This window comes from Nipponia nippon, unplaced genomic scaffold (genome assembly GCF_047370975.1).
Source record: "Nipponia nippon isolate SJK-2023a ecotype South Korea unplaced genomic scaffold, ASM4737097v1 scaffold_1, whole genome shotgun sequence".
NCBI classification, from domain to species: Eukaryota; Metazoa; Chordata; class Aves; order Pelecaniformes; family Threskiornithidae; genus Nipponia; species Nipponia nippon.
In genome coordinates this window covers 4,801,828-4,828,848 of record NW_028262290.1, presented here as the reverse complement: position 1 = coordinate 4,828,848, position 27,021 = coordinate 4,801,828, and the positions used below count along the sequence as shown (strand labels likewise).

The window sequence follows — 27,021 nt, the reverse complement described above, 5'->3', positions numbered from 1 at the left end:
TATTAAATTCACGAGTAATCCAAAAGTATTCAGACTGCAGTTATGTTATATTATATACCTGACTCAAGAGAAACCAGAAAAGTAGCAGAATTTAAGACTTCTCACCTAAAACCCAAGGGACAAAGATATGTTCTAAGAAGCTTGTATGATGAAACAGAGTTAATGACTTTCAAACACAAATTTATACAAAAATTGAATTTGGGAATGGAACTATTTTAATGCATTGTTAAGAAATGCCAATTTCTGGTTTAAGTCAATACTTCACTACAAAACAGCTCTCCTACAGCCAGATGAGTCAGTTCAATTTGACTTTTCACACACACTTACGACTTTGGATAACCAGAGCTGGTGTTCACCCTTGCAAAGGAAACGCGCCCCTGTGCTATCACTAAGACACGAGTAAGAAATGGAACCATCTCAGTAGTAATTATACAGAGCATATTGCAGTTATACAAAGCTGAAATTTAAACGAGTGGCAAACGCAACAACTCTACTGGGAAGCTGTTCAAAGGAGCACCATATTCCGCATTTATGGTAGCGGCCCTATTCCACACCAATACCCACAGCACAAGCTGATGCACTTCAGCCATTATTTATAAATAAAAGGAAAATGAGCATTAATGTTGTAAAAGTAATGCACCTAGTACTCCAATTCTTCTTACCCCTAACAAAGCCAAACTGGTCCAGACGAAATGCTGAACCAGTATGCAGCCAAAAGCATCACGGTATTCAATACTTAATTCAAAGTGATCTTAGCTGATGCTTATTGTTGCTATTCGATTTCATTCATAAGCATGCTGTATCAGGGGTCCAAGAATGAAGTAAAAATATATTAACCAAAACCCCCATGGGTATACAGGGGCTGCGTAGCTATTCAAATGAAATCATTAATAATGTTTGTCATTGTAGAATATGATGCTTAAAACTAAGTCCCCCATAAAAACGGGGACCTGCAAGTTTGGGACACTGCATGACAATCCAATTCAATAGGAGGAAAGGGGTAGCAGAAATTTAATGGAATTATTCTTGGAACTCTGTTTACCTGAGGCTAGAGTAGTAAAAAAAACAGTAACTGCGTTAGTATATTCAGCTTTTGGGTTAATAAGGCAGCCTATACAAAGAGCAGTGCAGTACCCTTAAGCGGCGGCTCATGGGAACAGAAGACGAAAGGGAGAAAGCGTCTAGCTTTCTTTACTTTATGCTGACAGTGATTGACTCCTTTACAAAGAGGCAAGAAAAGGAAAGAGAAAAACAGAAACAAATTATTTGGAAATAAAAGAAAAGAGACTGGAGAGAACATCTACAACGAATGAACATAAAAGTAAAGGTTATTATTACAATTCTGTATACGCAAATGGATATACGAATGTTGTTGAAACTCTAAAGCGTATTTGGTATTTTCCTTCAAAATCCTTTCTACAGCAAAGTTATTTGTATTTCAATTTTTAAAAGCGAGACCAGAATCTACTAAAAAGTCAGCTTTTGCCAACTGTATATACCATCCCTTGACAACGCAAAGAACATTGTCTATCCCAGAAGCGTAACCCGCTTTTGCAAGCTCCCCATCCTGCTAGACTGTGCTATAGCTCAATTCTGATTTAAGTGGCAGTCACCAGACTTAAACATGGACGTATTGACTTTCTGGACCCTTAGAAGAACTTAACACAAAACAAGTATTTCACATAGCAGGGTTACATAGAACAAGGAAAACCACAGTTTCTCTGTCCCACTGAAATACAACACTGACATATTTTATGATCTGAAATCTGCCCCTGGAGTTTTATCCCCCGGGCAGACCTGCCTTGCCAATTGATATGCTAGCTCTCCAAGGATCTCTGGGCGAGTGCCCCACGGTACTGTCCTCACTGTCCCCTTTCCTAGTCACCCTCCCGCATTTAATTAGTGAAGTGCTTATCAGGAGGAGAGAGATTTTTGAGTAGGAGAAAATACAAAGAAGCCACTACTGATTTCACGAGGTGAGAGAGAAGGACACAAGACAACACTAAGAACCTGAGGATAGCTGCTCCTTTTATTTCTCTTGTTATCTGTTCGCTCCTCTCTGCTTTCCTCTTTTCCCTCTCTATCTCAAGAAATGTGAGAGGTGGTTTAAAAAGCCAGCCAACTGAAAAGCCGCCCCTTGTTGCTGGTCGTCCTTCCCAGTCAAAACTCACGAGTGAGGTCCAGCCACCTTGAGTCGCGCAGGCTGGAGGCAGAGGTGTTGGAAGAGAAGCCCAGCACCACGGAAGCAGCATACTGGCACAGCGTACCAGTCGGTGGTGGGAGGAGCGGAGGAAGGGTGGAAAAGGAAAATCACCTTTTAATAAAAATAACTTCACATTTTTCATAGATTCCGGCAACCTAAGAGCCATCAAAGCAGCTATACTTACACAACAGCACCATCTTATATCCAGCTGTGCAGTTTTTAGCGGTCAGAATTTGAGGGATAATGTGCAGCATTTTTTTAAAGTTGCATTAAGCGTGTTCAGTCGCTGCCCAGTCTGGAGGCTGCACATTGAATTTCACGCATGCAAATCTAATGGGTAACACACTCCTGTGTACCACCCGTACTTTGCTAAGGTGGCAATTTTAATCCAAAGTTAAAACAAGTGGGCGAGATTTATCATTGTATCCTAAACAACAAAAAAGTATCATTATAAAAACCTCTGGGGTGATTAAACCAACAGGAATCATTCATCAATTGTGAAAATTCACATGTTGTTGAAAATGACAGAACATTAATCAGATTCAATACTGAAAACTAAAAGAGGTGCAAGGAGAGGGCAAAATTACTGAATAAATTAGTGTATCGCTATTTCCATGTATACCACATTACTGCACTCCTAGGGACTTATGTTCCTAACGTCACATAGCACAATTTTCAGCCCTATCATTCTAACAGAAACCTGAGGTAACAAAAAGCTTCAGACATCGTACGAAAGAAAAGAAAAAAAATACTGCAGCTATTTTTAGAGACTCCTGAAAAGGTACTGAAATGAGAATAAAGGAATCCGATACTCCGTACTGAAACAGAGGAACAGGTACAGAGTCACTGGAAGCAATGCAAGCTTTCTAAAAGGGAAGAGATGTTTCAACTCCTGACCTGTCTGCTCAGGCTACAAAGCTAATTTAAGCTTGAAATGATAAAATGCTGTTCACTTTTAACATTGATACATGGGTAGCAGAAGCTGACTGCAACCTGACTAACCTCTTTCATATGAAGGGCACATCGACATGACAAAGGTGTTTTTAATTCATCGTGTACACGTCCTGATGCCCTGTGATACTCAGTCCAACTTGTCTTCTGCATTTCAAACTTTGCCTTTATGATTTACAGTCTAAAGTTTGCTCAACTATTCTGCCAGATTAAATGGAAGACTGCTTTGTCTTAAACTTGCCATATCTTCAATTCTAGCTACAAAAGAAAGTTTATTTAGATAAAGAGTTGATTCTTCAAGTTAAAAAAAATCCAGAAGTTCCAACACTTTTTCAGGAGCTTAGAGAATACCTGCCTGAAATGAATACTACTTAGAAGGATTGCTACCATTCCATGCTGGCTTCCAGCCAGGATATCACTGGCATCTACCTAAATGCCCATAAAGATCAGAAATGCTGCTGAAAACTGCAGTGGACTTCTTTTTTTTATTTAGTTCCTCTTCTCAATATTAAGTATTCACTAAAATTATTGTGTAAAAAGAAAAAAAAAAAAAAGAACAAATCACTTGGTATGCAACAGACGATGTCAGAAAGGAAGCAACCAGGCTTGAGGGCAGTTACCACTGGAGCTCCTCGTTGGGATTGTGTGAGTAGCTAACCAATACTGGAAGGCTGAAATTGTTAATGTCCCGTTCTATTTTAGTTGTACATTCCTGAACCAGTTTGAGGAAAAACCCTGAAAAAAATCTGTAGAAGGAATAGCTCTATTTGTTTTCAAGCTTTTGAAATAAAGCGAGCACCATGCAGGTGTCGCATCAAGTACGTTTATACATAAACAACAAAACCCCAAACCTAATACTGCATGGAGCATTTCTTTAGTCATACTACAGTGTTATTACTAGCAAAGCAGAAGTGTCTGCTCAAATCAAATGAATGGATCACAACGGAGGAGCGTAGGAGGGTAAGAACTCTTGAACCAACAACGCAGACTGATGAAATCAATGCAGTCATTTCCTAGGCACTAATACAGAGGAAACCTGGACTGTCACCACAGTTCATTCTGGTCTTCGTATGCATGAGAAGAAGCATTTTAGTCAGTCTAAAATACAAAGAGATAACACCAGTCTATTCAACTGTGATGGGATCTGAAACATTGTAATTTATTAGCATTAAGGGTATTTTTAACTATATTATCTTATTAATCAGCGGAATAGCTGGGGGAGTTAAGAAGCAAGTAACTCCCTTTGTGAACTCAGGAGACTAATGATTTGCTCAAGGTTTGTAAAATTCATCTGCAGTAAACCTTAGGCTTGAATGTCCCCCAGTCCTGTGACCATATGGCAGAGCTACAGCTGTACAGAGCCTTTATATTCCTCAAATTACTTAATAATTGGAATGTATAACTATGTAATTTATGCTAAGACTGTTAGTCTTTCCTTTCAGAAGATGTGAGCTGTAGAGTACGACATAACTGAGCTAGCAGACACAGTCATAAGCACTCAAGATACAATTTTTCATCTTAAAAAATTTACTTACACTTTTCAGCATTGTCTTTCTGGAGAGACTGGATAAAATGAACACGAAAAAAAAACCCAACTTTACAACCTCAAGCAAAGAACACCTTTTCCCCCTACCAATTCAAATGGAACTAGGAAAGACAAGTCCCAGACAAGAAACTCCTTCAGAGTTGAGCACAGGGCAGACTTTCATTTTGAGCACAGGAATCACGAAACAGAGCACGCACTGTGCTTTGCAAGCAGAAGTGATTCAATAAAACTGTATTTGTCTTTCCATCCTTGCTCACAGCTTTGCTTGTGATTAGCCCGCGTCATTCACCCGTACGTTCAGGTCCTTTCATATGCCGACACTTCCTTCATTAAGAACATTTTTAAGTGTCGTAATACTGAAATCAGGTTAATATATTTATTCTTTTTTTCTCTCCTGTTTGTTGAGTTTTGACTTTTAGCTCCTGCTATATTTCAGTTTGTTCCAGATAACCTACTGGAAGTCTCTCTCACAGATGAACTAGAGCATATAATTTTTTTTCTGCATGCTAAAATCTCACTTAAATCATGCTTATCTCCTTCAGAAGAGAATTTTTTTCATTGAAATTGAAATCTCAGCTAAATGGTATGACTAAATTGGCAACTACTTCAACCTCGGGATCTGCTTATCAGTCTCGCCTTAGAGAAGGCTTCTTAGAAGAACTCTCATGCTGCTTCACTGCCGTGATCAGGAGTTAACCACAGTATGGGACTTAAGTGTTACGATATTATACTGTAAATCTGTGATTCTAAGGCAGAACCTGGAAACTTGCTGAGAAGCCCCTCTTTCAGGACGCTAAAATCCTTCAGTTCCTGTAAGAAAGCTCTCCAAGAGACCCGATTTCTCCTTTGCAGGGCACGTTACTGGATATATGTAAACCATGGGGTGCAGTTATAGTTTCTTCCGGAGTCACTATAAGCAAACAAATTTTTCTGTTTTTTCCTCTATAGAGAGGCAATGGCACACCAGCATTATTAGAAACTCATGCCATCGTGTTACTATGCACTTACAGCTCCACCCCTTTTGACTTTAAAGTCAAGACTTTGTAGCTACTTGTGTTAGCCGCGCCAGCTAGGGAACAAGACGACAAACAAATTTCTCTTTAAGATACCCGTTTCCCTGTTAACGGTGGGTGTCCTGGGGTCTGTTACTTAGATGGCTTGAACAGCCTGCCTTAACATCTGAAACAGCGATCATATTTTTAAACACCTTTCGATTTCCTTCACCAGATAAGCATATACCAAAGCTGCAAAACCAGCACCCGCTTTGAACCAGTACCAACCCTGTGGCAGGCCCTAAAAACCCCCTTCAGGCACACGCCTGGTGCTGGCTCCTGCAGAACAGCTCATCTTCCTTACTGTCATCTCTCCTGTTACAGCCCCCTCCCCACAAACACGTTATTTTATTCAGCAGTACCTGAATATCCAAATGCCAGGAGTGACTGCGTAGAATCACAGAATCATTTAGGTTGGAAAAGACCCTTAAGATCGAGTCCAGCCGTAAACCTAACACTGCCAAGAACCTAATGCTGCCAAGACTTGTTCAATACTCCGCTTGTTCGATACTTGCTGAAACCAGTGGGCCTGAAATGTCATATTCTGTAGCACTGCATGTAAAGTAACGTCTGAGCTACGATTAGAAAGATTTACGTCCACAGAATTCTCTAGTGCAAAGGAAGCACAACGATTAGCCAAAGGATGCAAAAGCATATTTATTCTTCCTAGTCTTATTTATGTAAGTGAGGATGGGGCAGCAGAAACCAAAGAACTCTGTGTCAGAAAGAATTTCTCTAAAAAAGGAGCAAGTAAACTAAGGCCTTATTGATTTCATTTTATGAAGAACTTTTTATAGTATATAATTGACCAGGTAAATTATTATTTTTGGAAATATGTGTATCAGGAAATACATGCATCACCTTACTAAGGCTAGTGTTTGCTGTATCAAAACAAGCTGCTGGCCAAAATAAGCTCCTGTAGGCTAGTAGAGTAGAGCTTTTTAAAAGTGACTCCAAGCAAAACAGGAGGAAATCTAGTCAATGAAATTATAGTAAACTGGTATGCTGCTTCTTACAAAATGGATATACTATTTGCACACAGCAAATGGTTTAGCCTTACTGTTTCCTGAGTGTACACTCTTGGCTAAATAGAAAGAATTCTTTTTTAATGGAAGGACAGAAGTAGAGGCAGAAGGAGATAAAAGTTGGAACTACCTATCTATTAGCTAAAACACTCATTGCTTCTGGTGAATCACAGTAACTTAAACCAAAACATCAGCTGCATACTAAAGAAATCTGAAATCCAACTCATTTAATTTGGCTGCCTATTTATATTTATTTATAATCCTACACACACGCAAATGTAAAATTTGAGGGATAAAGTTATTACTATGCTTTAAAAAACAGGGGAAATCTGGCAGGCACCTTACTTGCACACAGTGAAAGACAGTCCCCACTACAAGGAACATGTAACTTGAAGAAGCAAGGCAGACAAATAATACCAGCAGAAACAGAAGCATGCAGTAAGAGGTGTGTGGTGAAACCTGGCTCAGTGACACACAGCCGTAAGAGAGCACTTCTTGGCTCCCAGGTCGAGCAATCTGCTGCTTTGGGTTCCTGAAACCAACTTCACCCTTCACTAGTTTGAAAAGGCTTTTATTTAGAGCAAAAAAAAAAAAAAAAAAAAAAAAAAAAAGTATTTAAAAATCTTCTCTCTTTGGATGCTTTGGAATATTGAAACACTTGGAAAGAATGTTTTCATTTCACTAGACCAGAAATATTTCAAGGTATATTAATAAATATTTCAAAAAGAAAGACAAGGCGTCTTTCATCAACAGGCTCATTTTTAAACCTACAAAACTTCAGACAAATACCTGAACTTTTAGACCACCAAATCATGTTCCGCACTGGTTTTTTGCTATTGCTGGTTTCCCCAAAGTGTGGTGGGGAACTCACTGTGAAACTTTCCTTCCTTTAGAAGTAAGGGTATTAATACTATAAATATGTCTGACTACTTAATTTTCCTGCTGAATATGTGTCTCAGACTTTTGCTATTCAGCTTTAGCATTGGAAGAAGTTTAAACAAAGGATAGCAATCTCATGGAAAACAAACGGCAGAGTTAATTTATGATTTAAACCATCTAAGGCATGAAGGACATTACAGCTGTCAATAAGTTATAAAAGCTCGTCTTATTTGAAGCCTTTAGCTCCAAGTCATTTAAATGTCACCAGAGAAAAGCTCTTATTCTGCAAACCAAGACAGCATCACCCACAGCTGGCTTTGCACTGGATGCTGTCAGCTGTCAGACTCTGCTGACCTGTAACTCTCGGGTTAACTGAACATTATGTACATCTGTTGCCTCCGTTGTTCCATACTGATGGATCAGTTACATGTGACAACAGGAGTGACACTTCTTCACATCTAAATGAAGTATTACTTCATTTATAACAAGCTGATTCCTTTGGGGACTCAGAGATTCTTAGAGAAAGCACCTCCCGAGGAAAAAAGCTGATCACGCAACTTCATCTCAACAATCTGTCTGTGGTTTAAATTTCATATACTGACATCTGTGCCACACGATGCATTTCAAATAGTTTTGGGGCAAAAATACCAAATCAACAACAAGAAAAAGTATGTCAGTGTTCTATGCACCCTCGTTGAAAAGAAGAACCCTTGAGAATGAATAATAAATGCAACAGCTTGAATCATTCCAGTATTATGTCAGTGTTTCCAGCGGTTTGTAACACGGTATAAAAAACAAGAATCAAGCACAATGATTTTATTGTGGCAAGATACAAAACCTTACAACAATACAAGAAAAATACCTAATTGGTTTTGATGTCGGTATCGGAAAGAAAGGCAGGGACATCTGCTGGTATAATTTGATTGTTTTGCTTACGGCATCAGGAGCCAGCTTTGCGCCTTACAGCTTCCCTGACGTTCACTTGGAACAACCGGCTCATCTCCAGCGCTGCTACTTCTGTGTCTTCTGTGGTGCTACAGCAAAGCTCCCATTTGCCCACCACTCGCCTTTATGTGATGCCCTAAACTCCCGAGTTACGTAGCATATACAACTAAATTCACCACTAATATCAAAACGCTACTTCAAAAGAGTAGAGAAGAAGCAAGTTTGTGCTCTGAGACACAACACTACTTCAGATAAAAGGCATCAAGTAAAGGAGACCTAAATTTGCAAAGTCAAAGTGACAGCACTAAAGGATCATGAAGTAAGCATTTATTACTGCTTTTAATAGTAAAAATGTATCAGCATTCCTAGAGAAACTGAAAGGGTGCAAATTTGAGGTGGCAGGGCAGTATGACTATTTTGTCCTGAAGATTAACTTTTTTGTGCCAGTGGAATGATTAAAAAGCACAGCACTAAGCACTTAAGAAACTGCAACTTTTCCTAACAGCTAAAATGAGCCACACAGGTAAGAATGAAGAGAGAACATGCTGACCATGCTTCATGCTTATCTACCTTATCTACCATGCTTGCTTGACAGGTACTGAAGGAAGAAGAGCTGCTATTTGACTCTGAGAGGTAACAGTAACTGATGAAGCTCTATTACACCTCTGCAGCTTGATACACATTTTAATTCCAGATCCTTCCATCTATTTTCTTGCACAGGGTCTGTTTACTTGGGCTTCCTATGCCAAGGGGTGAATCTCAAACATCTTTCAAAAAAGGTTAAGGGTGGGGCAAGAAATCTGAAAAGTAGGAAATTAATTAGACACCTACGTATCTTTCCTCCTGCTTGTATGGAATATGTTGGGGTTTTGAATACGTGCCACCAAGCGCTCACATAAATGTTAAAGGGGGGCTGCAGCCTCCCTATAGGTCAGGGGTGGACACTCCACTGCGTCACAATATTGGTTCAATTATCATAATATGAATACACTTTTGCACTGAAAATCTCCTTAACAGATATTATGAATAAGGATTTAGAAATGTATTTTCTACTAAGACACTGAATCAATCCCTCAAAAGGATTTAAGATTCTGTAAAAGAAAAATGTTCTCTCTCAAGTATAAAAACTTAAAAAAACCCACAGCAACTAACAGAAATCTTAGAAGCCTATATGCTATAGAAACAACATGTATTACCTCATATGCTCATCCTTCAATTAACTTGTGATTTCCAATAGCAAAAATTAAGTGCTTTGATCTAAACAGCAGCTACAAAAAAATAGCTATTAAGTTTCTTCTTTCTGAAAAGTGATGATTAATATTTAATTGCCTATTTTCACTTTTCAAAGCGGCTCCTTCATAATTAACACATACTCAGGTAATTTAAGTTCTAGCCCACGACATTCTACTTCATTACAAAGCTAAGTGACAATATTGACAAGCAGCCTTGCTTTGAAGTATTCTGGCCCTGCGTTACCGCACGGATGGGGCTGCTCTCGCAAGTGACGCTACGTAGGACGGCTGCAAAAAGTTTCTCTTTAGAAACTGCACTACAAAGGCAGCACAGCTACGGTCTTGGGAAAGTCAATAGCCATGTAGCAAGAAGTGAGCTAAGTGCGAGTGAAAAATCTGCCTAAACATCTGCTAGCTTTATAAATAAACTTGCTTTTTTTTTTTTTTATTTAATGAGCCTTACCTGACACAGAGACTGTGTGTGACCTTACTCCTTGCTTCTCATTGTTGGCCAGCCTGTAAAACAGAGGTTGGAATCGCTGAATGCTGTACATTCTTCCCGGTCACATACAGTGGGAATTCATCCTAACAGGGCACCTACTGTAATTAGCAGGGCCAATCCATTTCCCACAGTGACAGATTTTGAGGGGGAGAAAACTCAGAAAGGAATCTACCATTTCAAACCCATCTGGGGGAGTAGGAGCGGAGAGAATGCGTTACCGTTTTAATTAGCGTATTGATTCACAACGACAGAGCCAGTCTCAAGAAAAAAACGAAACCTAAGTTTTACAAACTTTTAAGATCTAGCCATGCACGTCTACACTTTGCCAATGTATGCAATTTGATGGTGCTTCTACTTTCTGTATTATTTACTGGACATAAGGTACAAACTGAGTTTTTGTCTGTAAGATGACTTACCCTGTACAACAATTTTAAATTGTCAAGTAAATTAAGAAAAAACAAAATTAAATTTAAATGTAGTTAGCTGTAAATGTTCATTAGTAACAGAAATTCCAATGAATTCTTCAAGATTTTTTTTTCATTTACATACATAAACATCATTTTAATGGTAAGACAGCAAGAGTACTGCACTTCATGCTCTCAGAAATCTGGAATTTCATCTGGCAAAGGCAAATCCTTCCAGATGCAAGACAGTGTTGGCTAGTAGTATTATGTATTTGACAAAAGCCCATTCCTCTGCTGCCAGACGAAGAGCATACGTGGTGCCCTTGTTTAAACAGACTCAACGTACAAATTCAGTTTTGGTAAACTGTCCCAAAAATGGGAAGAAACTTTTCCTTCAAACCTTATTTTATCCCAGAAATCCCTACAAATAAAAAAAAGGATAAAATTGATGTAATTAGAAAGTTATTTTGTTTCTCAGTTGTATCTCTTTAAGTAAAAACCAATTTGACTCTTCCATACCAGTGCACACTAAGTTTACCAGTTTTACTGCTTCCAGCCTTGACTTTCCTTTCCTCTTCCTCCCTGCATTTTAACTCCTCTCTCTCTGCACCAGGAGAAAGCTACCTGGCTAGCGAGGACTGCAGCAGCACCGGTGGAGGAAGAGCAACCACTAGTAGCAAAGTGGCTAGTTTCTTGCAGATTCAGGAACGAATTGTGTTCTGTGCTCCACCCAATAGTTAAAAAAATAATAATAATAATTCTGGACTCCTCCCAGGAATCAAGGAAGAAACAGAATGAGGTGGCTGGGTCAAAGTAGGCACAGTCCCTGTGTCCCAAAGGAAAAAGGAAGAGATAAGTCACTATAAACTGCTCAATTTCATTTGGTCTTTCAACAGTTATCTCCTGCTACTGGATAGTGGTGATTCTGCCTGATAAGGTTCAAGGAGGACAACCTGATGAGACGTGGCTTTAAACTGGGTCTGAGAGTGGCTATCGAGAAAGCAGTCAAGATTACAAACGAGCAAAAAAAAAATTGGCTTGGTTAAAGGACTGAAGTTTAGGAGGCCACAATAAGAAACTGCACATGGAACGGGGAGACAACCATCACAACCTGCCAGGTAGGATGGAGACCTAGGCACTGACACCGGGGCTGCAGAGAATTAGCGGGAAGAATTAACGAGCTTGCCTACCACTGCGCTATGGACCACCAACTCCAACGACATAAGAGGTATTAGTTCAAACAGAGCTAAATTAGAAATCTTTTCTTATTTACCTTAAAGCTTGGGAAGGAGAAAAAAGCAGAGAGGTATCTTAGCATACTTTATATAAGAATTATTAGATGCAGATAGCATGTCTCAGCATACCTTGGGTACAGTATCACCATAAAACTAGCCAGAAAAAAAATGCAACTCTATTTGCCTGACATAAATTAGCATTTTCTACAAATCCATAATTACTATCAGAGAAGAATTTTTCTGCATTACTATATTCAAAAAATAGACTTAAAAGTATTTGCTATGTAAATTATAGTCTTTATTACATTAAACCTAGAGATCCCAACTTAGACTGGCCCCATCACAGAAATTTTATTAACAAAAGGTGACATGACAGATTTATAATAGGAGAAAAAAAATATTTTCTGTATTTCACATAAGTAGAAAAGAGGACAAATAGGAAAAACAAGAGCATAGACTGACTCACAGATTGAAACCACAATTCAAAAACTGTTCAGCATCACTCCTATAATTAAATTTACTCATGGACTCAAAATAAATAGCCTGAATCCCACTCAAGTCTTTTCCAAAACATCCTTCTTTTGTTACTGTCAAATATGATCGATGCATTATGCACTTTTTTTCTCAGATTTTATTTCTGGTATCTTTATAGTTTAATGCTGCTGTCAGTCATTTATGCCCCATGGTCCCAATGACCGCCTGCTATTTGTCCTAGAATCCAAAAGCAACAATACAAATTAAACACATATGAAAAATGCTAAAGCGTCACTTAAGCAAAACTATTTTTCAAAACATTTTTTTAATATATAAGAAAAGAAAGCATAAAACTTACTTTGGTATTGATGGTAAAGCTCTTTCACCTTCTGTGTAAACAAGAAGAAAAGAGGATTAGAATTTTTTCAAGTTTCCAAACAGCCCCCCTCAATGTGCAATACAATACATACATGCCTGAAACAAGAATCATCACAGTCTCTCAGGGAAACGTACGTTGACTCAAAAGACTGTTGTATACATATATTAAAAGCAGCCTATCAACACAACTCCTTCTAACCAGTGATACAGAGCTTCTAGCAAACTCTTATCTGAGAGTATAATGTATACAGAATCTAAAAGTTCTTTTTTATTCCTAACGAGTAACTCTGATAAATCACCTGCAGAAAGTACGACAGTATCTCATCTCTCTAGTAAAAAACGCTTTTATGTCCAAGATGTGCTAACATATAAATAAAACAATTGAAGCCAACTTGGACTTCCAAGCAAGACAACTGAAATCAATCATTAAAGCACATAACGTATTGTATTGATTTCACATTTGGTTAAGATTATACAATAGTAATGCTTAGTAGCCAGAGACGAAGTTAGCTTTTTGTAAACTCTTTTCAAATCCTTGCCAGTCTTTCTTTGGTAACAGTATTGTGTAATAAAAGCTTGGATGTACATAACCAAGCTTTTTTTTCCCTATTGGATTTGATGAGGCACTTGGTATCCGTGTGGGGAAAGAGGATGGGGAAGTTACTAATCCTTTACTAAAACACCAGTGATGTACAGTAGATGAAAGCACGAAGGGAAGGACAGAAAGTGGGCAATTAAAATGGGTCTCACTCTCTAAATCACTGTAGTGCTGATAAAGAGACCTGAAAGAAAATGGAAGAGCTGTTTCTAGTTTGTTCTTCTCCTATGTTAAAACATCTTAAATCTCCAGACCTTATAAAGGAAAAATACAGTTTTGCGTTTGTGTATTATGGGACCGAGTAGAGAAATGCCCAATATCCTACAAGGTTGCTGTACTTTCACCAATCAGGTCTATTGCTTCCATGCTAAATTTCTGTGGCAGGCTCGCCGGTTTTAGGGGACTGATCAGACCTTCTAATGTTTTCCTTAAAACACGAGACCCCTTTGGAAATTGCCCAGGTGCCCAGGTGGCCAAGAGGGCCAATGGCATCCTGGCTTGTATCAGGAATAGCCTGGCCAGCGGGACCAGGGAGGTGATAGTGCCCCTGTACTGGGCACTGGTGAGGCCACACCTCGAGTGCTGTGTTCAGTGTTGGGCCCCTCACTACAAGAAGGACATGGAGGTGCTGGAGCGTGTCCAGAGGAGGGCAACAAAGCTGGTGAAGGATCTGGAGCACAAATCTTATGAGGAGCGGCTGAGGGAGCTGGGGTTGTTTAGCCTGGAGAAGAGGAGGCTGAGGGGAGACCTTACTGCTCTCTACAACTGCCTGAAAGGAGGCTGTAGCAAGGTGGGGGTCGGTCTCTTCTCCCAAGTAACAAGCGATGGGACGAGAGGAAATGGCCTCAAGCTGCGCCAGGGGAGGTTTGGGTTGGATATTAGGAAAAACTTCTTCACCGAAAGGGTGGTCAGACACTGGCACAGGCTGCCCAGGGAAGTGGTTGAGTCTCCATCCCGGGAGGTATTTAAAGGACGGATAGATGTGGTGCTCGAGGACATGGTTTAGTGATGGACTTGGCAATGCTGGGTTAAAGGTTGGACTCGATGATCTTAAGGGTCTTTTCCAACCTTAACAATTCTATGATTCTGTGATAATTTGCTATGAGATGGGTGTTGTATCAGGATGTTTCCTTTCAACACCTCAATGAAAGTCTGCCTAATTTTAGTCATGCTATCAGGGGGTTTTGGGGGGAAAAAAAACACTGCAGTGCAGGCATGCTCAGCAGAGCTCTTACACAGCCTCAAAGCTAAATTCCCCCTCAGTGAGGAGAGTCCAGCACTGGACTTGGGCTGCACACACTCCAAATCGAGCCCAGGGCTACAAAGTCAGATCTTTCCCAGTGGGTCTGGACACAGGAATAAAAAGAGACAGGCTCAATTGTACGTAAAGGTGCTGTAGAACAAGTGGGTCCACCTGAAGTGCGGAAAGCGTAAGAGAGCTGCACCTCAGGGTCTGATGGGGGGTGTCGAAAAGGAAGATGTAGGAAAGAAGGGGAACAAAGAGCTGTGGTTTGGGAGATGACCTAGAGCAGCTCGGCAAAGTGACTAGAGCAAACACCTGAAACTGGAGGGCAGAGGAAGGACAGCAAGATTATACAAGAAGCATGAGGTGGGAGATAAAGGTACTGTGACGTTAGGGTAAATGGTACCTTTTGGGAAAGGAAATGAAAGGCAAAGATCCTGAAAGGTAGTGTGGAGTGACAAGTATCAGATCAGATGCTTGAGGGTGACAGCCTGTCAATAAAAAGATTGGTGGGGGGGTACCCCAAAAAGGGATACTGGGATGGGCACTAGAGGATTCACGCTGGATGGAAATGGGCAAAAGACATCACGCTTAGAGGAAGAGGCAGAAGAGTCCTGCCCGCTACTGTGCGGGCCTCCCTAGGGTTGTGACAGAGGCTCAAGAACCTTAAGTTACAGCTGATACCTACACCAGCTGTCACCGTTATTTGTGAAAGCATCCCATGTTCTAGTTTATATCAAGTTATGATGCTACTGTTAGTTAGTCCGACACCGCTCCTACATTTGGCAATGGCTTTAATGGTTTAGATGTTGCTGATGAATCACGTCTTACTGGCAAAACATACTTGTCATTTTTAAGCACGTAGGAAATGATACAAACATACAAACCTCTCTGTTAGAAGAACTTTATTAAACTTTATTAAACTATTAAAAGTTAACTTCACCATTAGATATTTTAAATCAAGACAACTAGTGCACAATTAATCAGTAGCTATTCAAAATCATTTTCCCTTGCTGTTTAATGTGTAGCTTCATTGCATATTAACTGCACACTATTGAAACTGTATTCTAAAGATAGAACTTTTAATTTCCTCTAGGTTTGCGTGTGTGTGTGTGTATGTGTGTGTGTAGCACGTCAGTATTGTATTTGGGGACCTCAGAAACATCAGTGAATGATTTCCTAACACTTGCAGGGCCACAATGCTTCATATGTTCCAAGTACTGGCCTCAGCTGCAAATCAGATTGTTTCTCTCTCCTGCAAATGTAGACCCCAGCCTTTTTAAGAAAGTGAGAAATGCCCTAGGACGCAATTGCTAGTGTATGCTGAAGTCAGTTGCTACCTATCAAAAAGGATTTAAGAGAGATAAAGATAGAATTAACTTTCCAGTGCAGTATTAAATTTCCTTAACCATGAGATTCCCATTCTGTTCCTGCAAGTCCCCACTTCGCCTAACTGAAGAGTTGCCTTTCGGTGCAAAATATAAAGCAAGGATCATAATGAAACATCTCTTTCACAACAAAATCCTGATTCCATCTTAACAGTAAACCCATTCTACACATTTTGTGAGATAAGGAGAATGCGAATAGCAGTGGTACTACACACTTAGCTGAGGAGCAGTAGTATGACATACTTGACGAGTAGAGTGTCACCAAGATGCAAGGAATTGAAGATGGCTAGAAAACGGTGAGAGGAAACGATGGGGATGGACAGAGAAAAGCAGCGACTCTAACCCAAGTTAAATGAATGTTTGTTTCCAGATTGGTTGGATGCATGGGGCCAATGTAACTAAAACCCTGATATTTCCAATCACCTTCCTTTTCACTGTCCTTTGCCAAATTTCAGGAGGTATGACCGATTTTGTGCTCATTACTAGCAGAGCAACGCACTGTCGTGCACTTAACAGAACTGGGCCCTTGTCCTCTGGGTTGATGGGGGTGGGAGAGGTGGACAACGCATGCTCAGCCCTGGGGAGAAGGAAGGAGCATACGGCACCGCTCTTAAGCCACAACCTGATGTATGCATTGACCGACTACACAGACAACCTCCCTCTTTTGGCTGCTGGAGATATGCATTCTGCCTTGCATCAGAAATAGTGTGGCCAGTGGGACCAGGGAGGTGAGAGTGCCCCTGTACTCAGCACTGGTGAGGCCGCACCTTGAATCCTGCGTTCAGTGTTGGGCCCCTCACTACAAGAAGGACATGGAGGTGCTGGAGCGTGTCCAGAGAAGGGCAACAAAGCTGGTGAAGGGTCTGGAGCACAAGTCTTATGAGGAGCGGCTGAGGGAGCTTGGGTTGTTTAGCCTGGAGAAGAGGAGGCTGAGGGAAAGGAAGCTGTAGCGAGGTGGGGGTCGGTCTCTTCTCCCTAGTAACAAGCAATAGGACGAGAGGAAAAGGCCTCAAGCTGCGCCAGGGGAAGTTTAGGTTGGATATTAGGAAAAACTTCTTCACCGAAAGGGCAGTCAGGCAGTGGAAGAGGCTGCCCAGGGAAGTGGTTGAGTCTCCATCCCTGGAGGTATTTAAAAGACGGGGAGACGTGGTGCTCAGGGACATGGTTTAGTGGTGCACTCGGCAGTGCTGGGTTAACGGTTGGACTTGATCTTAAAGGTCTTTTCCAACCTTGATGATTCTATGATTCTAAGTGGAGGGCCAGATATGGACAGGGGAAACTGGAAAAGTAAGCATACGAAAAAAAAAAAAAGGCAGCCAGAAATAAAAACCTACTATTAAGTAGTATTAAGAGACACCTCTCATTTCACTGGAGAAAATTCAAGAAAAATCCATCCACGTGGAACTACCGTTGAAATGGCATATCAAAGCTGATCTTATAGACGCCTACATGCTCTCTGGATACAAACTGCTCACTTCAGGCAGTGTTTCCCAAGTTGGTGCTCATTCATTTACAGCTTATATCCCCAATAAAATATGAAACATTCATTAGTACCCTTGTAGGTCTGAAGTCAAAATTCGTTACTAACAGCATCCCCGTAGAGGCATATGTTGTTTTTCACAAGTTGAAACCCACAACATTTTGCCCAATTCTATATTCAATTTAAAAACTGGGATACACATGAATGTATTGGGGTGTATGTGCGAGGCCAGGGCTGCCCCATGCCGGACACAGCCGGTCCCAGCCGCCTCCAAGGGCCCCACCGCAGGACACAGCTGAGCCCCTCAGCCAAGCTGGGGGCCCCGGAGGGGAAACAGGTTGCCGAAAGGGCCAAAGGCGGCCCAGGCAGAGGAGGAGGAAGCCAAGGAGGAAGCAGCAGCAGAGGCAGCCCGAGGCCGCAGGAGGAGGAGGGCAGGAGGGGCTGCAGGCCCGCAGCAGGGATCCCCTGCAGCCCTGCAGAGCCCCCGCTGGAGCAGAGCCCCAGCCTGCAGCCCGGGGAGGGCCCCAGCCCGCAGCAGGGGGATCTTTCCTGCAGGAGCTGCGGCCGTGGAGAGCCCAGGCGGGAGCAGGTTGTCCCTGAAGGCCTGCAGCCCGGGGAAGGGAGAGGTGTGAGGTGTAGGTGTAGGGTGTGGGTGTGGGTGTGTGTGTCTGTGTGTGTGTCTGTGTGTGACAGAAGCAAGGGGTGGAACGGTGGGGGCGGCTGTGAGCGGCGCAGGGCAGCCCCCGGTCCACTCCCGCAGCGGCCACCCCCTGCAGCCCCGCCGCTGCCAGAACTTTGGCACGTACGCCCAGTACCTTCCACCATTCCTATAACCCCTGGCTCCAGGAGACGTGAAAAGAACTCTCAAGTGTCTTGATTTACCACAACGTAAACTGTCCTCATCCGACTGAAATTATTTTTAGCCTTTTATGAGACTTTTGACAATTTTTCATTACCTATAAAGCTTGTTTAAACTGATTAATAGATACAAAATCCAGCCACTAGGCTTCAGATCACAGGAAAGCTACTTAGTGCATAGTCCAATCAGTAAACAGCCACTTAATATCAGCTTAAGTGTTTATCAGTTGCTTCATTTCTGCTCATTGCCTGTAAGAGTTCAGTGTGATAATGGAAGCACAAATATTAAGTTTAAAGATTCCACATCTGTCTAAAGGGACCTGTATACCAAAATATTTATGAAAAATAAAACAAAATGAATGGAAATATGCCAGACATTGTCCAGATCTTAAACATTACCAAGTGCTCTCATCAAATTAAGAGAAACTGGATCATGAACAGATAGTGACACGGATAATATCACAAAAACACAGGTTCTTTTAGTAATCAAGAATGATAATTTCTGAGGAGACTTGCAATAAACATGTACATTTACAACAAAGAGGGGATGGGAAAGCTCAAAGATGGGAGAAAACACATCTGTTGGATCGAGAGTTGCTACGTGATTTGTTTCTGATGTGCCTTGTATAATCAAAGCTCACTGTGGGAGGGATCTGGGAATGCAGATCATGGTGAGGACAGCTCTCCTACGAAATGTTTAATTAAGATGTTGACTATTGCTATGCACTTCAAAAAAAAAAAAAGAAACCTCAGACAAAAGAACCCCACATTTTGTTTTAACTGAAGGGATCCTCTTAACGTTTGCATAAAGAGGAGTGTTCCCAAAGTGCTGTATAATGTTCCTTTAACTCAAGCACTACTCATTTGCTCTGTGTTAAAATACACCAGTAAGAATATCACACAAATAAACACACTCCATTAAATGCAGTGATTTATTTTGCATTCACACCTATGAGCAAACCACAGTGCAAGGCATAGCTGTGCCTAGTACTGCACAACACAGAAAAATCAGAGATCTTGCCCTTAACAGAGCTTAGAAGAGGCAACAGTTGAATGATAAGGAAGTCAGGTCACAGGAAGACAAGAATTGGAAGAAAAAGTGCAAAAAAAGTGCGTCAATTTTTATTGCGACCTACAGCAGCAGTAAGCCAGGACCCACGCGCCCTGCTTATCTTAGATGTCAGTTGTTTGCATGCATCATGAAACAACTAAGTATTGAAGAGGACGTGGTAAATCCTGTAGAGATTTTTGACTGGGAGCTGCTCCCTTGCTTGGCCAAGAACAGCACAGAGGGCAGCAGAGCAGGGCTTGGCTGAGAAATGGCAACACGCGAGACTGGAGCACAATCGGGCCGCAATGCACAGCACTGGGAGCTTGCACACTGGATGGACAGAGCTAAGACTTGATGAAGGTCTTGGCTGCCCGTGGCTGCTGTTCTGAATGACTGAATTGGAAATCATTAAGCTGTGGTATTTTGTGAAGAGCATTTATGTATAGGTAAGAGAATGAAAAGCCATTCAAATAGCATAGGAGTGAGCTTATAATAGCACTGGCAATGTAGGCTGAAAGGCCCCAGTTCTGAAACACCACCAGCACAGAAGTGGCAAGAACTGACCATACTCCGCATGTGTGCCTCTAAAGAAAAAGCAAAGGGCAATGTAACAGCTATCCATCAACTTAGCATGACTGAGAGGTGGGGAAAGGTAATGTGTTAAGATATGAAAAAGTTTTAAAAGCTCAACTTTGGCTACTGCAGTTCAGGCTGAGAAATAGCCAATCCACTGGGTATTAGAAGGAAAGTTTTGGAGTGAATAATAAGGACTGCAACAAATCCTGAACTACAATTTTTCAGAAAAGAAGAGGCACAGAAGACCATCGCTCACAGGTACAGACTAGACTAGTGAAACGAAAATCTTGGGGTGTGATGCCTATTTTATCTTTAGAACAATAAACTAGCATTATCACTTATCCTTTGGGTGTCAACTTTTGGTGCTAATGGTTCATCCTCACAGAGTTGCACGCTAAGTTGGCTAGAAGAGCTGAATTTGTGTTGAGGGAAGATTTTCCTTTGTATGGAGAGAAGGTTGCGTGACTAACGCAGATTCTAACCAAGCTGCTTGTGTTGGAGCTAAAGGTTACTCACACATGCTGGGGGTCAGAAATAACAAACAAATGTGCAAATTTAAGAATACTTGGAACAATTACTAAGGGCTGGCAAAACACCTCACACCCTGCAATCACATTTCTCATTAACGAATGGCCAAGTTTCAGGTGGTTTGTTTTTTTTTTTCTGCCATGCACAGGCAGGATGCTACCTATGGACCCGGGAAAGACCTGAACTACGTTAATAACGTTACCCCATTTGAACAGCTACAGACCAGGGAAAACCAGTGGCACAAAAAAGCAAAAACGTGGCTAAAAAGGGACTCAGCTTCAGATCGGAGAGCTTCTGGGATAGTTAATATACTTTCTTGTATTACAAAGGGGGAATAAGGAAATAGTTTATTCATTGTTCTAAAAACCAAAAAAGTTGGATGAATTTCCACAAGTAAAGATTAGTACAGGAGGACAGAAATTTCCATTCTTAAGCAGCTTTGGTTGGATGTTTTTCAGTAATTAAAGCTGGCTGAAATTAGAAAAAAATCTAATGAAATTTAATTAAAATTCTCTCTTTAAAGCTAGGTGTACCTGCACCCTGGTCTCACTGCTTCCAGCTTGTGGGTTGCTACACAAACTGATCAACACTACAAAATGCATCTCTGCTTTAGTTCTATTTGATAAGAAAAGCTCATGAGACTTCTCTCAAAGTTTTTATTTTTTAAACAGAGACGTTTTGAGAATCCAGGAGGAGGGCAGAAATTTTAAAAAATTATCACTAATCAGAACCTTATTCAAATGCATTCTAACCAACCTCTCTGAATTTCCACTTGTCTATTAGGGAATCACATTTCAGGATAACACATCCTTGTTAGGAGTGCCTTTCATTACAATTTATTTACACCTGCTAGTTAAGTTTAGAATAGTGTAAAGCAGTGATTACTGAAAACCAGTCTAAATTATCAGCCATTAAGTAATTTTTGATGGAGTGACATTTACTATCAGTGTTTCTCGTAACAAAAATACCTCATGGCTCCTCCTTGAAAGACAAGAGCCCCCAGGTGAGGTTTTTGCTGGTAACTTGTGTCTTCTATTCAAATGCAGAATGATCTATCAGTAGATATGAGTACAGCAGCTAAGAGAATGAAACATCTCCTTACCTTTCTGTGGCCTGATAATAAAAGACTGCGTAGCTCCATTCACCAGTCGGCAATATCCGTCTATTAAGTCAGCCATATTCTCTGCAATGGTTAAGGATGGTGCTGTCACTGTCAGAGGCTAAAGGAAAAAAACAAGGCACCAACAAAGAGGTATTATTGTAGTTGCAAACACTGAGTAGAACAGCTGTGTCATCGCATCTGAACTTTACACACACTTGCAAACAGTAAACACAAAAATGTGGGTGAGCAAAGACCTATCAGATTCTTGCTTTACCTTTTATGTAGCAAACTTAACACATGAGGTTCCGAAAGCACAGCTGATAAAACCCGCGACCCAAATGTAATATCAATCTGGGCTTAAGTGGCTTGCAAGCAAACTTTCAGTCAACCACTGCTCATACAACTGCTATGACTTTTACAGCTACAATTATGACAATTCTGAAGAAGCTGCTTACTCCTTGAAACTCTTACAGGCGGTATCTTTTTCCCACCCTTTTGCAGCAATTTATTCTTTGCCCTAAAAAGAAACCTTCCCAGTTCCAAAAAAAGATAAAAATAAGAAAAAATCAGACAGTGGAAAATGAGATGAGACATACAGACAAGCTATTAATTTTAATACCACCAACATTCATCATCCTCTGCACAGATTTGCCAACTTACCCTCAATCCTTCTCTACCACAGTGACTGTTTTCCAGTGCATGAGAAATCAAAAAGATTTGACTTCACTTCCAGCTCTGCCTCCATGTAATATGAGGGAACAAATTTTCCCTCTTTCATACTTCTCCTTCTCACAAAAGTGAAATTTCTCAGTTTCCTCTTTAGGACATAGCAGCACATACATACGCAGGCTACTATTAAGGTGCACTTAAGGGCTAGCGTTTTTAAATTACGCTTCTTTTATAAATATCCAAGTATATAAGCACCAGATGCAAAACCTAAAATGTAACAAGCTCTAAATCTCTTTTAAAAACAGAAATATCTGACTAGCATAATGACAACTGCTCACATTCAACTTCCCTTTCGCCTTAAAGAACAAGAAAAATCAAACAACCGCAGAATGCCCAGAATGCAAAATGTTAAAATATAATGCACTGGCTGGAACTACAGGAGGAGCAAGAGAGTTTAACAACAACTGACGTCTTTGTACACACACACAGATAGGCAGTCCCCAGCTTAAACACGCGCACACAAAAGTGAAGTATACTTTTAGTATATTATAATTACGCTGACAGTAGAAAAATCCAGAATGAAGTTACAGACCAGAATGCAAGTACAATATACAGAATATCTTCATTAAGCCTGTACTAATCTCCACCCCTTCCCAGGAACACCAAAGCTAGTAAGTTTATCACAACTGTCAATATCATACCTCAGGCGCTCCTGCTATCTTGAGTTGCAACATCCCTTTTCTGTCCTTGTCTTCACTGTTTGAATACTGAATAGTTTGCACTTGATTAAAGTCCGCTAGATGAGTTGGCTGCGGAAAGGCAATGGAAAAAGTGGGTAAAACTTCAAAATTACAGCAAAATACTTTGCCTTTATTCCTGATGTTGCAAAAAGCACATGTAGACTTCGATCTCCAAATTACACTTGCAGAAATCTGTTCCTCTGTTTCTTTCTATGGTTTTGTTAGGCTTTGGCTAACAACACATACAAATATCCACAGGACTTGCAAAATGAAACCAAGCACCAAGTTTGCCTACAGAGGTCACTGTTGAGTAACTCCAGGCAGATGCTAAAATATATAGTGGAAACAACCTCCTGGAGGTCAAGACAGAGAACTCAACAGGTTAACCACATGGAACCTGCCCTCACAGCATACTTAACACACCTCCAGACTGCTTGAAAAGGTATGTTCTTAGCTGGCTACATATTGCTGATCGCCAAACCTTTTCACTACCTTTGAATGAATTTCAATAGAAGTTAGACATGGGCTCAACTTAAGTCAGGACTGTAAAGGTCCCAAACGTTTTACTAGAAGAACCTGCCTTGCAGGTTGTGGTTCTTGCACCACGGAGGTGTACAGGAAATACTGTAATACAGTCAACAGCAGGTAAGGAAAAGGCTATTAAGGGTGTGAAGTAAAGCAAATAAGCCAGCAATGACTGCACAAATGCTGAACACTAACTGATTAAACAAGCTCTTCATTTACACATTCCTTATAGGAGAATAATTTAGAATAACTTGCATGTTTCACTGTTAAAAAGTCACCACTAATGCTTCAAATTCTGCAAGTGAGCACTTCGCTAGGTACAAAAGCCAACAAATTCAGTGCTAAGGCTGACACTGTCTCTCTACGTAACCCAATTGCATTTCCTCCGATCCCAAATCGTGAGTTAATATCTGAATAACAGCTGTAACGCTGAATCTCCCAGCTCTTCTGTGTTTAGCTCAAAGACAAGACTTGTCATTTCCCTTTGTGTGAAGTTCAGTTCACAACAGGTCATGCTTGTTAAGACAGTAACTGAGAAAAGAAAACAGAAGTAGACTTACATTTGCACCTTTGTCTGTAAGGTAACTGATTCCTTCTTCTGGGCCAATTGCCAGTTCCACTGAAATAATCCAGCTTGACTTCAGAATCGAAGAAGAAAGACAGGGCAAAATTTCAATAGTAAGACAAGACCTTGCTATGGAATGCTATTCTCCAATGTTATAATTACAGTTTTGAGTAATTAATCTCTAGAAGCTTTTAAACTCTTCAAACAAATTAAAATACATTAAAATAAAGTAATTCTATAAGTAGCAAAACTCCTCATGACTGGTTTCCTGGGGATCCCTGCTACTCAAAATGCGTTTCCATGTGTTTTATCTTAGGTCTACATGAGAACCATATATTTCCTATATTTCCTCTTCTCCTCTCATGGACATTGATGCTCATATTCTAATTTCTACTAGAGTGTCTATTTTCACAAAGCTTGCAGACTTAAGGCCCTTTCTCAAAATTTGTTTTAAAATGATTAAAAGGTGTTAGAGTAAAACTTAGAAACAGAAGCAGCTGAGAAGTCTCATTTCCGCATGAAACCAGCTTAAAAATTGCTTGAATTTCACAAACAAAGCACCAATAAAAATATTTAATAATGTACAATTCTTACCCTACTAATGAATGGTGCTTTTTTAACAGTCAACTGAGAAAGTTCTAAATAAAATCAATAAATATATTTTCTTTTTAATGAAATCCAATCATGTCTACATCAGAACAGGAACTAAGCAAGCAATTCGTTGCAGAACTAATCAAAACCAATTAGACTCATAACTACAGCATGTATTGTGGTGACTGTCACATTCCTCTACTTACACCGAGGGCACACTTGAAGCATTCCTTGTCAAATCTGTACACTGGAGAGAGGATCTCAAAGAATTTCAAAATACTTTCTTCTCTATTGAGGTTGGCAAATTGTCGAAATGTTTGTTGGATTAATTTTCGTAGTGTTTTGGCCTGTGTATTAAAATGTTTAAAGATCAATTATTTTAAATGTAATCAGCAATGGTGCATTTTAGGAGTTTCAGTCACTTCGTAATCACTAAGAGTTTCTTTATCAATGAGATGCACATAGTTCTCAAGAAAAAAAAAGAGCTTCAAAATGTAAGTAAGTTCTGCCTTCTAACTTCTGCTTGGGAACAAAATTATTTTTGCTATATATTATAGAGGGAATACCTAACTAATAATATTTTGAATAAATTACAATAAAAGACAACATGTTAACCTTTGCAGGAACTATTTTTTCTAGATTCCTCATTTCTCCCAACTGCTTAACTGTGTACCAATACAAAAACACAGCAACCTACACCTTCATACTAGGTTTTAAACTTACATCACCATTCTCTCGTCTGGCAGCAACAACCCAGCTGTAGCTGTATCTTAATCTCTGCGCACAATATTTTAGACTCTCCATAATACAGTGGATTCTTAAAGTCTGATAATATGCAAAAAAACTTCCATATAAAAAGCTGAAATTTAAGTAGTAAATTAAAAATTAATGTAAAAAGTAAAACAAACATTTAAATTAAACTATTTAAACTATATTGCATATCATTTTATTAACTGTTTTCAGGGTAGAAATATCCACTTAGAGCAGCACGAATCATCCTCCCAACATCTGGGACAGTGGGACAGAGCAAAACACCTAATTACATATCCTGAACAAGAAAGCACGTAGAGGATACAAGCAGGCTTTCAAACAACTGCATTAAAAAAAAAAAGGGCGGGGGGGGGGTGTAACTAAACTAAGACTTACGAAACATGAAGTATCTGCCTGTATATAATGTATAATCCCTGGGAAGGCTGCCACTCATATGAAAATAAGAACAGAATCTGAGGAGCAATCAAGGATCCTGAATAAAAACATCTGTTTCTGAACACTAGAACTCATCTAGACAAAAGCGCATCATGTCCTCATCTGTCCTCATCGTTGCAGTAGAGCTGTGCCCTGCAAGCAGTGCAGAGCCAGGTGACCCACTGCTTTTTCATCGCTGCTTACATCACATCGTGCCAAAATGTCAAAACCACAAACACATCTATTCTTTTTCCCTTTGCCAAAGCTTGACCCGTGTCTTAAAGTGACTAAATGGGTTTAAAAAACCTTAGTAATACCCATTTGTAATATATCTTCCAACTAACAGCAATGATACAAGGCAAAACCATGCTTATTTTTGCAATATGTCAAGGGTAAGACAGGAACCACCATTGTTCCTCTACCAAAATGTATCTGAATGTCCTATTGTAACAGCATTAAAACTCTTCATTCTTTCACATTGCCTGTAACAGCTCCAGGCACTATACAAATATAAACTTCCTTTTGTCATTAGCACTTCCAGTCAGGTTAGGCATTCATTTTTAGTAAGCCTTTAAAGATATTCAGAAGTCTGAACAGCCAGAATTTTTTAAAAGGAGCATTCAGAAAAGTGTTACTCTAATAGCAGTGACCCAAGGGTGTTGCATACTCACATACAAAATGACGACCAGTTTTGCAACAACACATACATGGGTTGACAAAACCCCTCAGCTCAGCACGTAAACTTTGCGTTATAAAGCTACCAAAGGAATCTGCCATTTTGTTGTAATTTCAAATTACCGCGTCGCTTTAGCAGAACCTTTTCCCAACTACCAGGTGGATCATTAACAGGCTACGGATACCTAGGTAGGATAAAGAAAGCACCTGGCAGTCAGGAGGCCCTTCCTACTGCACCCAGACCTGCCTCAGACTTTGTTAGGGCTCAGACATACTGTACCGGACCGTTCTGTTAGCTTCCTTTTTACAGAGAAAACCAACGTTAAGGGAACTGAAGACCTTAAGCTTTAACTGAATACCTGAAAAATACCAGGAGCAAGACACTACAAACAGAAAAAAATCTGCTCGCTCAAGTTGTCCC

General features: G+C 40.3%; 1 protein-coding gene across 12 annotated transcripts in view; it reads right to left on the bottom strand.

Moving 5' to 3' along the window:
• Positions 1 to 27,021, bottom strand: part of PTK2 (protein tyrosine kinase 2) — a 226,786-nt gene that overhangs the window by 62,258 nt on the left and 137,507 nt on the right. For 8 of the 12 annotated variants that reach the window (XM_087741987.1, XM_087742226.1, XM_087742058.1 and 5 more), the window contains 7 exons: positions 24,947 to 25,087; positions 24,145 to 24,222; positions 23,021 to 23,128; positions 21,651 to 21,768; positions 12,807 to 12,837; positions 10,297 to 10,349; positions 1,135 to 1,218 (listed from right to left, as the gene is read on the bottom strand). In XM_087741987.1, the coding sequence (XP_087598113.1) occupies positions 1,135 to 1,218; positions 10,297 to 10,349; positions 12,807 to 12,837; positions 21,651 to 21,768; positions 23,021 to 23,128; positions 24,145 to 24,222; positions 24,947 to 25,087 (613 nt within the window). The remainder of the gene's footprint in view (positions 1 to 1,134; positions 1,219 to 10,296; positions 10,350 to 12,806; positions 12,838 to 21,650; positions 21,769 to 23,020; positions 23,129 to 24,144; positions 24,223 to 24,946; positions 25,088 to 27,021) is intronic. The other 4 variants (XM_087741539.1, XM_087741810.1, XM_087741722.1 and 1 more) reach the window with 1 other exon arrangement.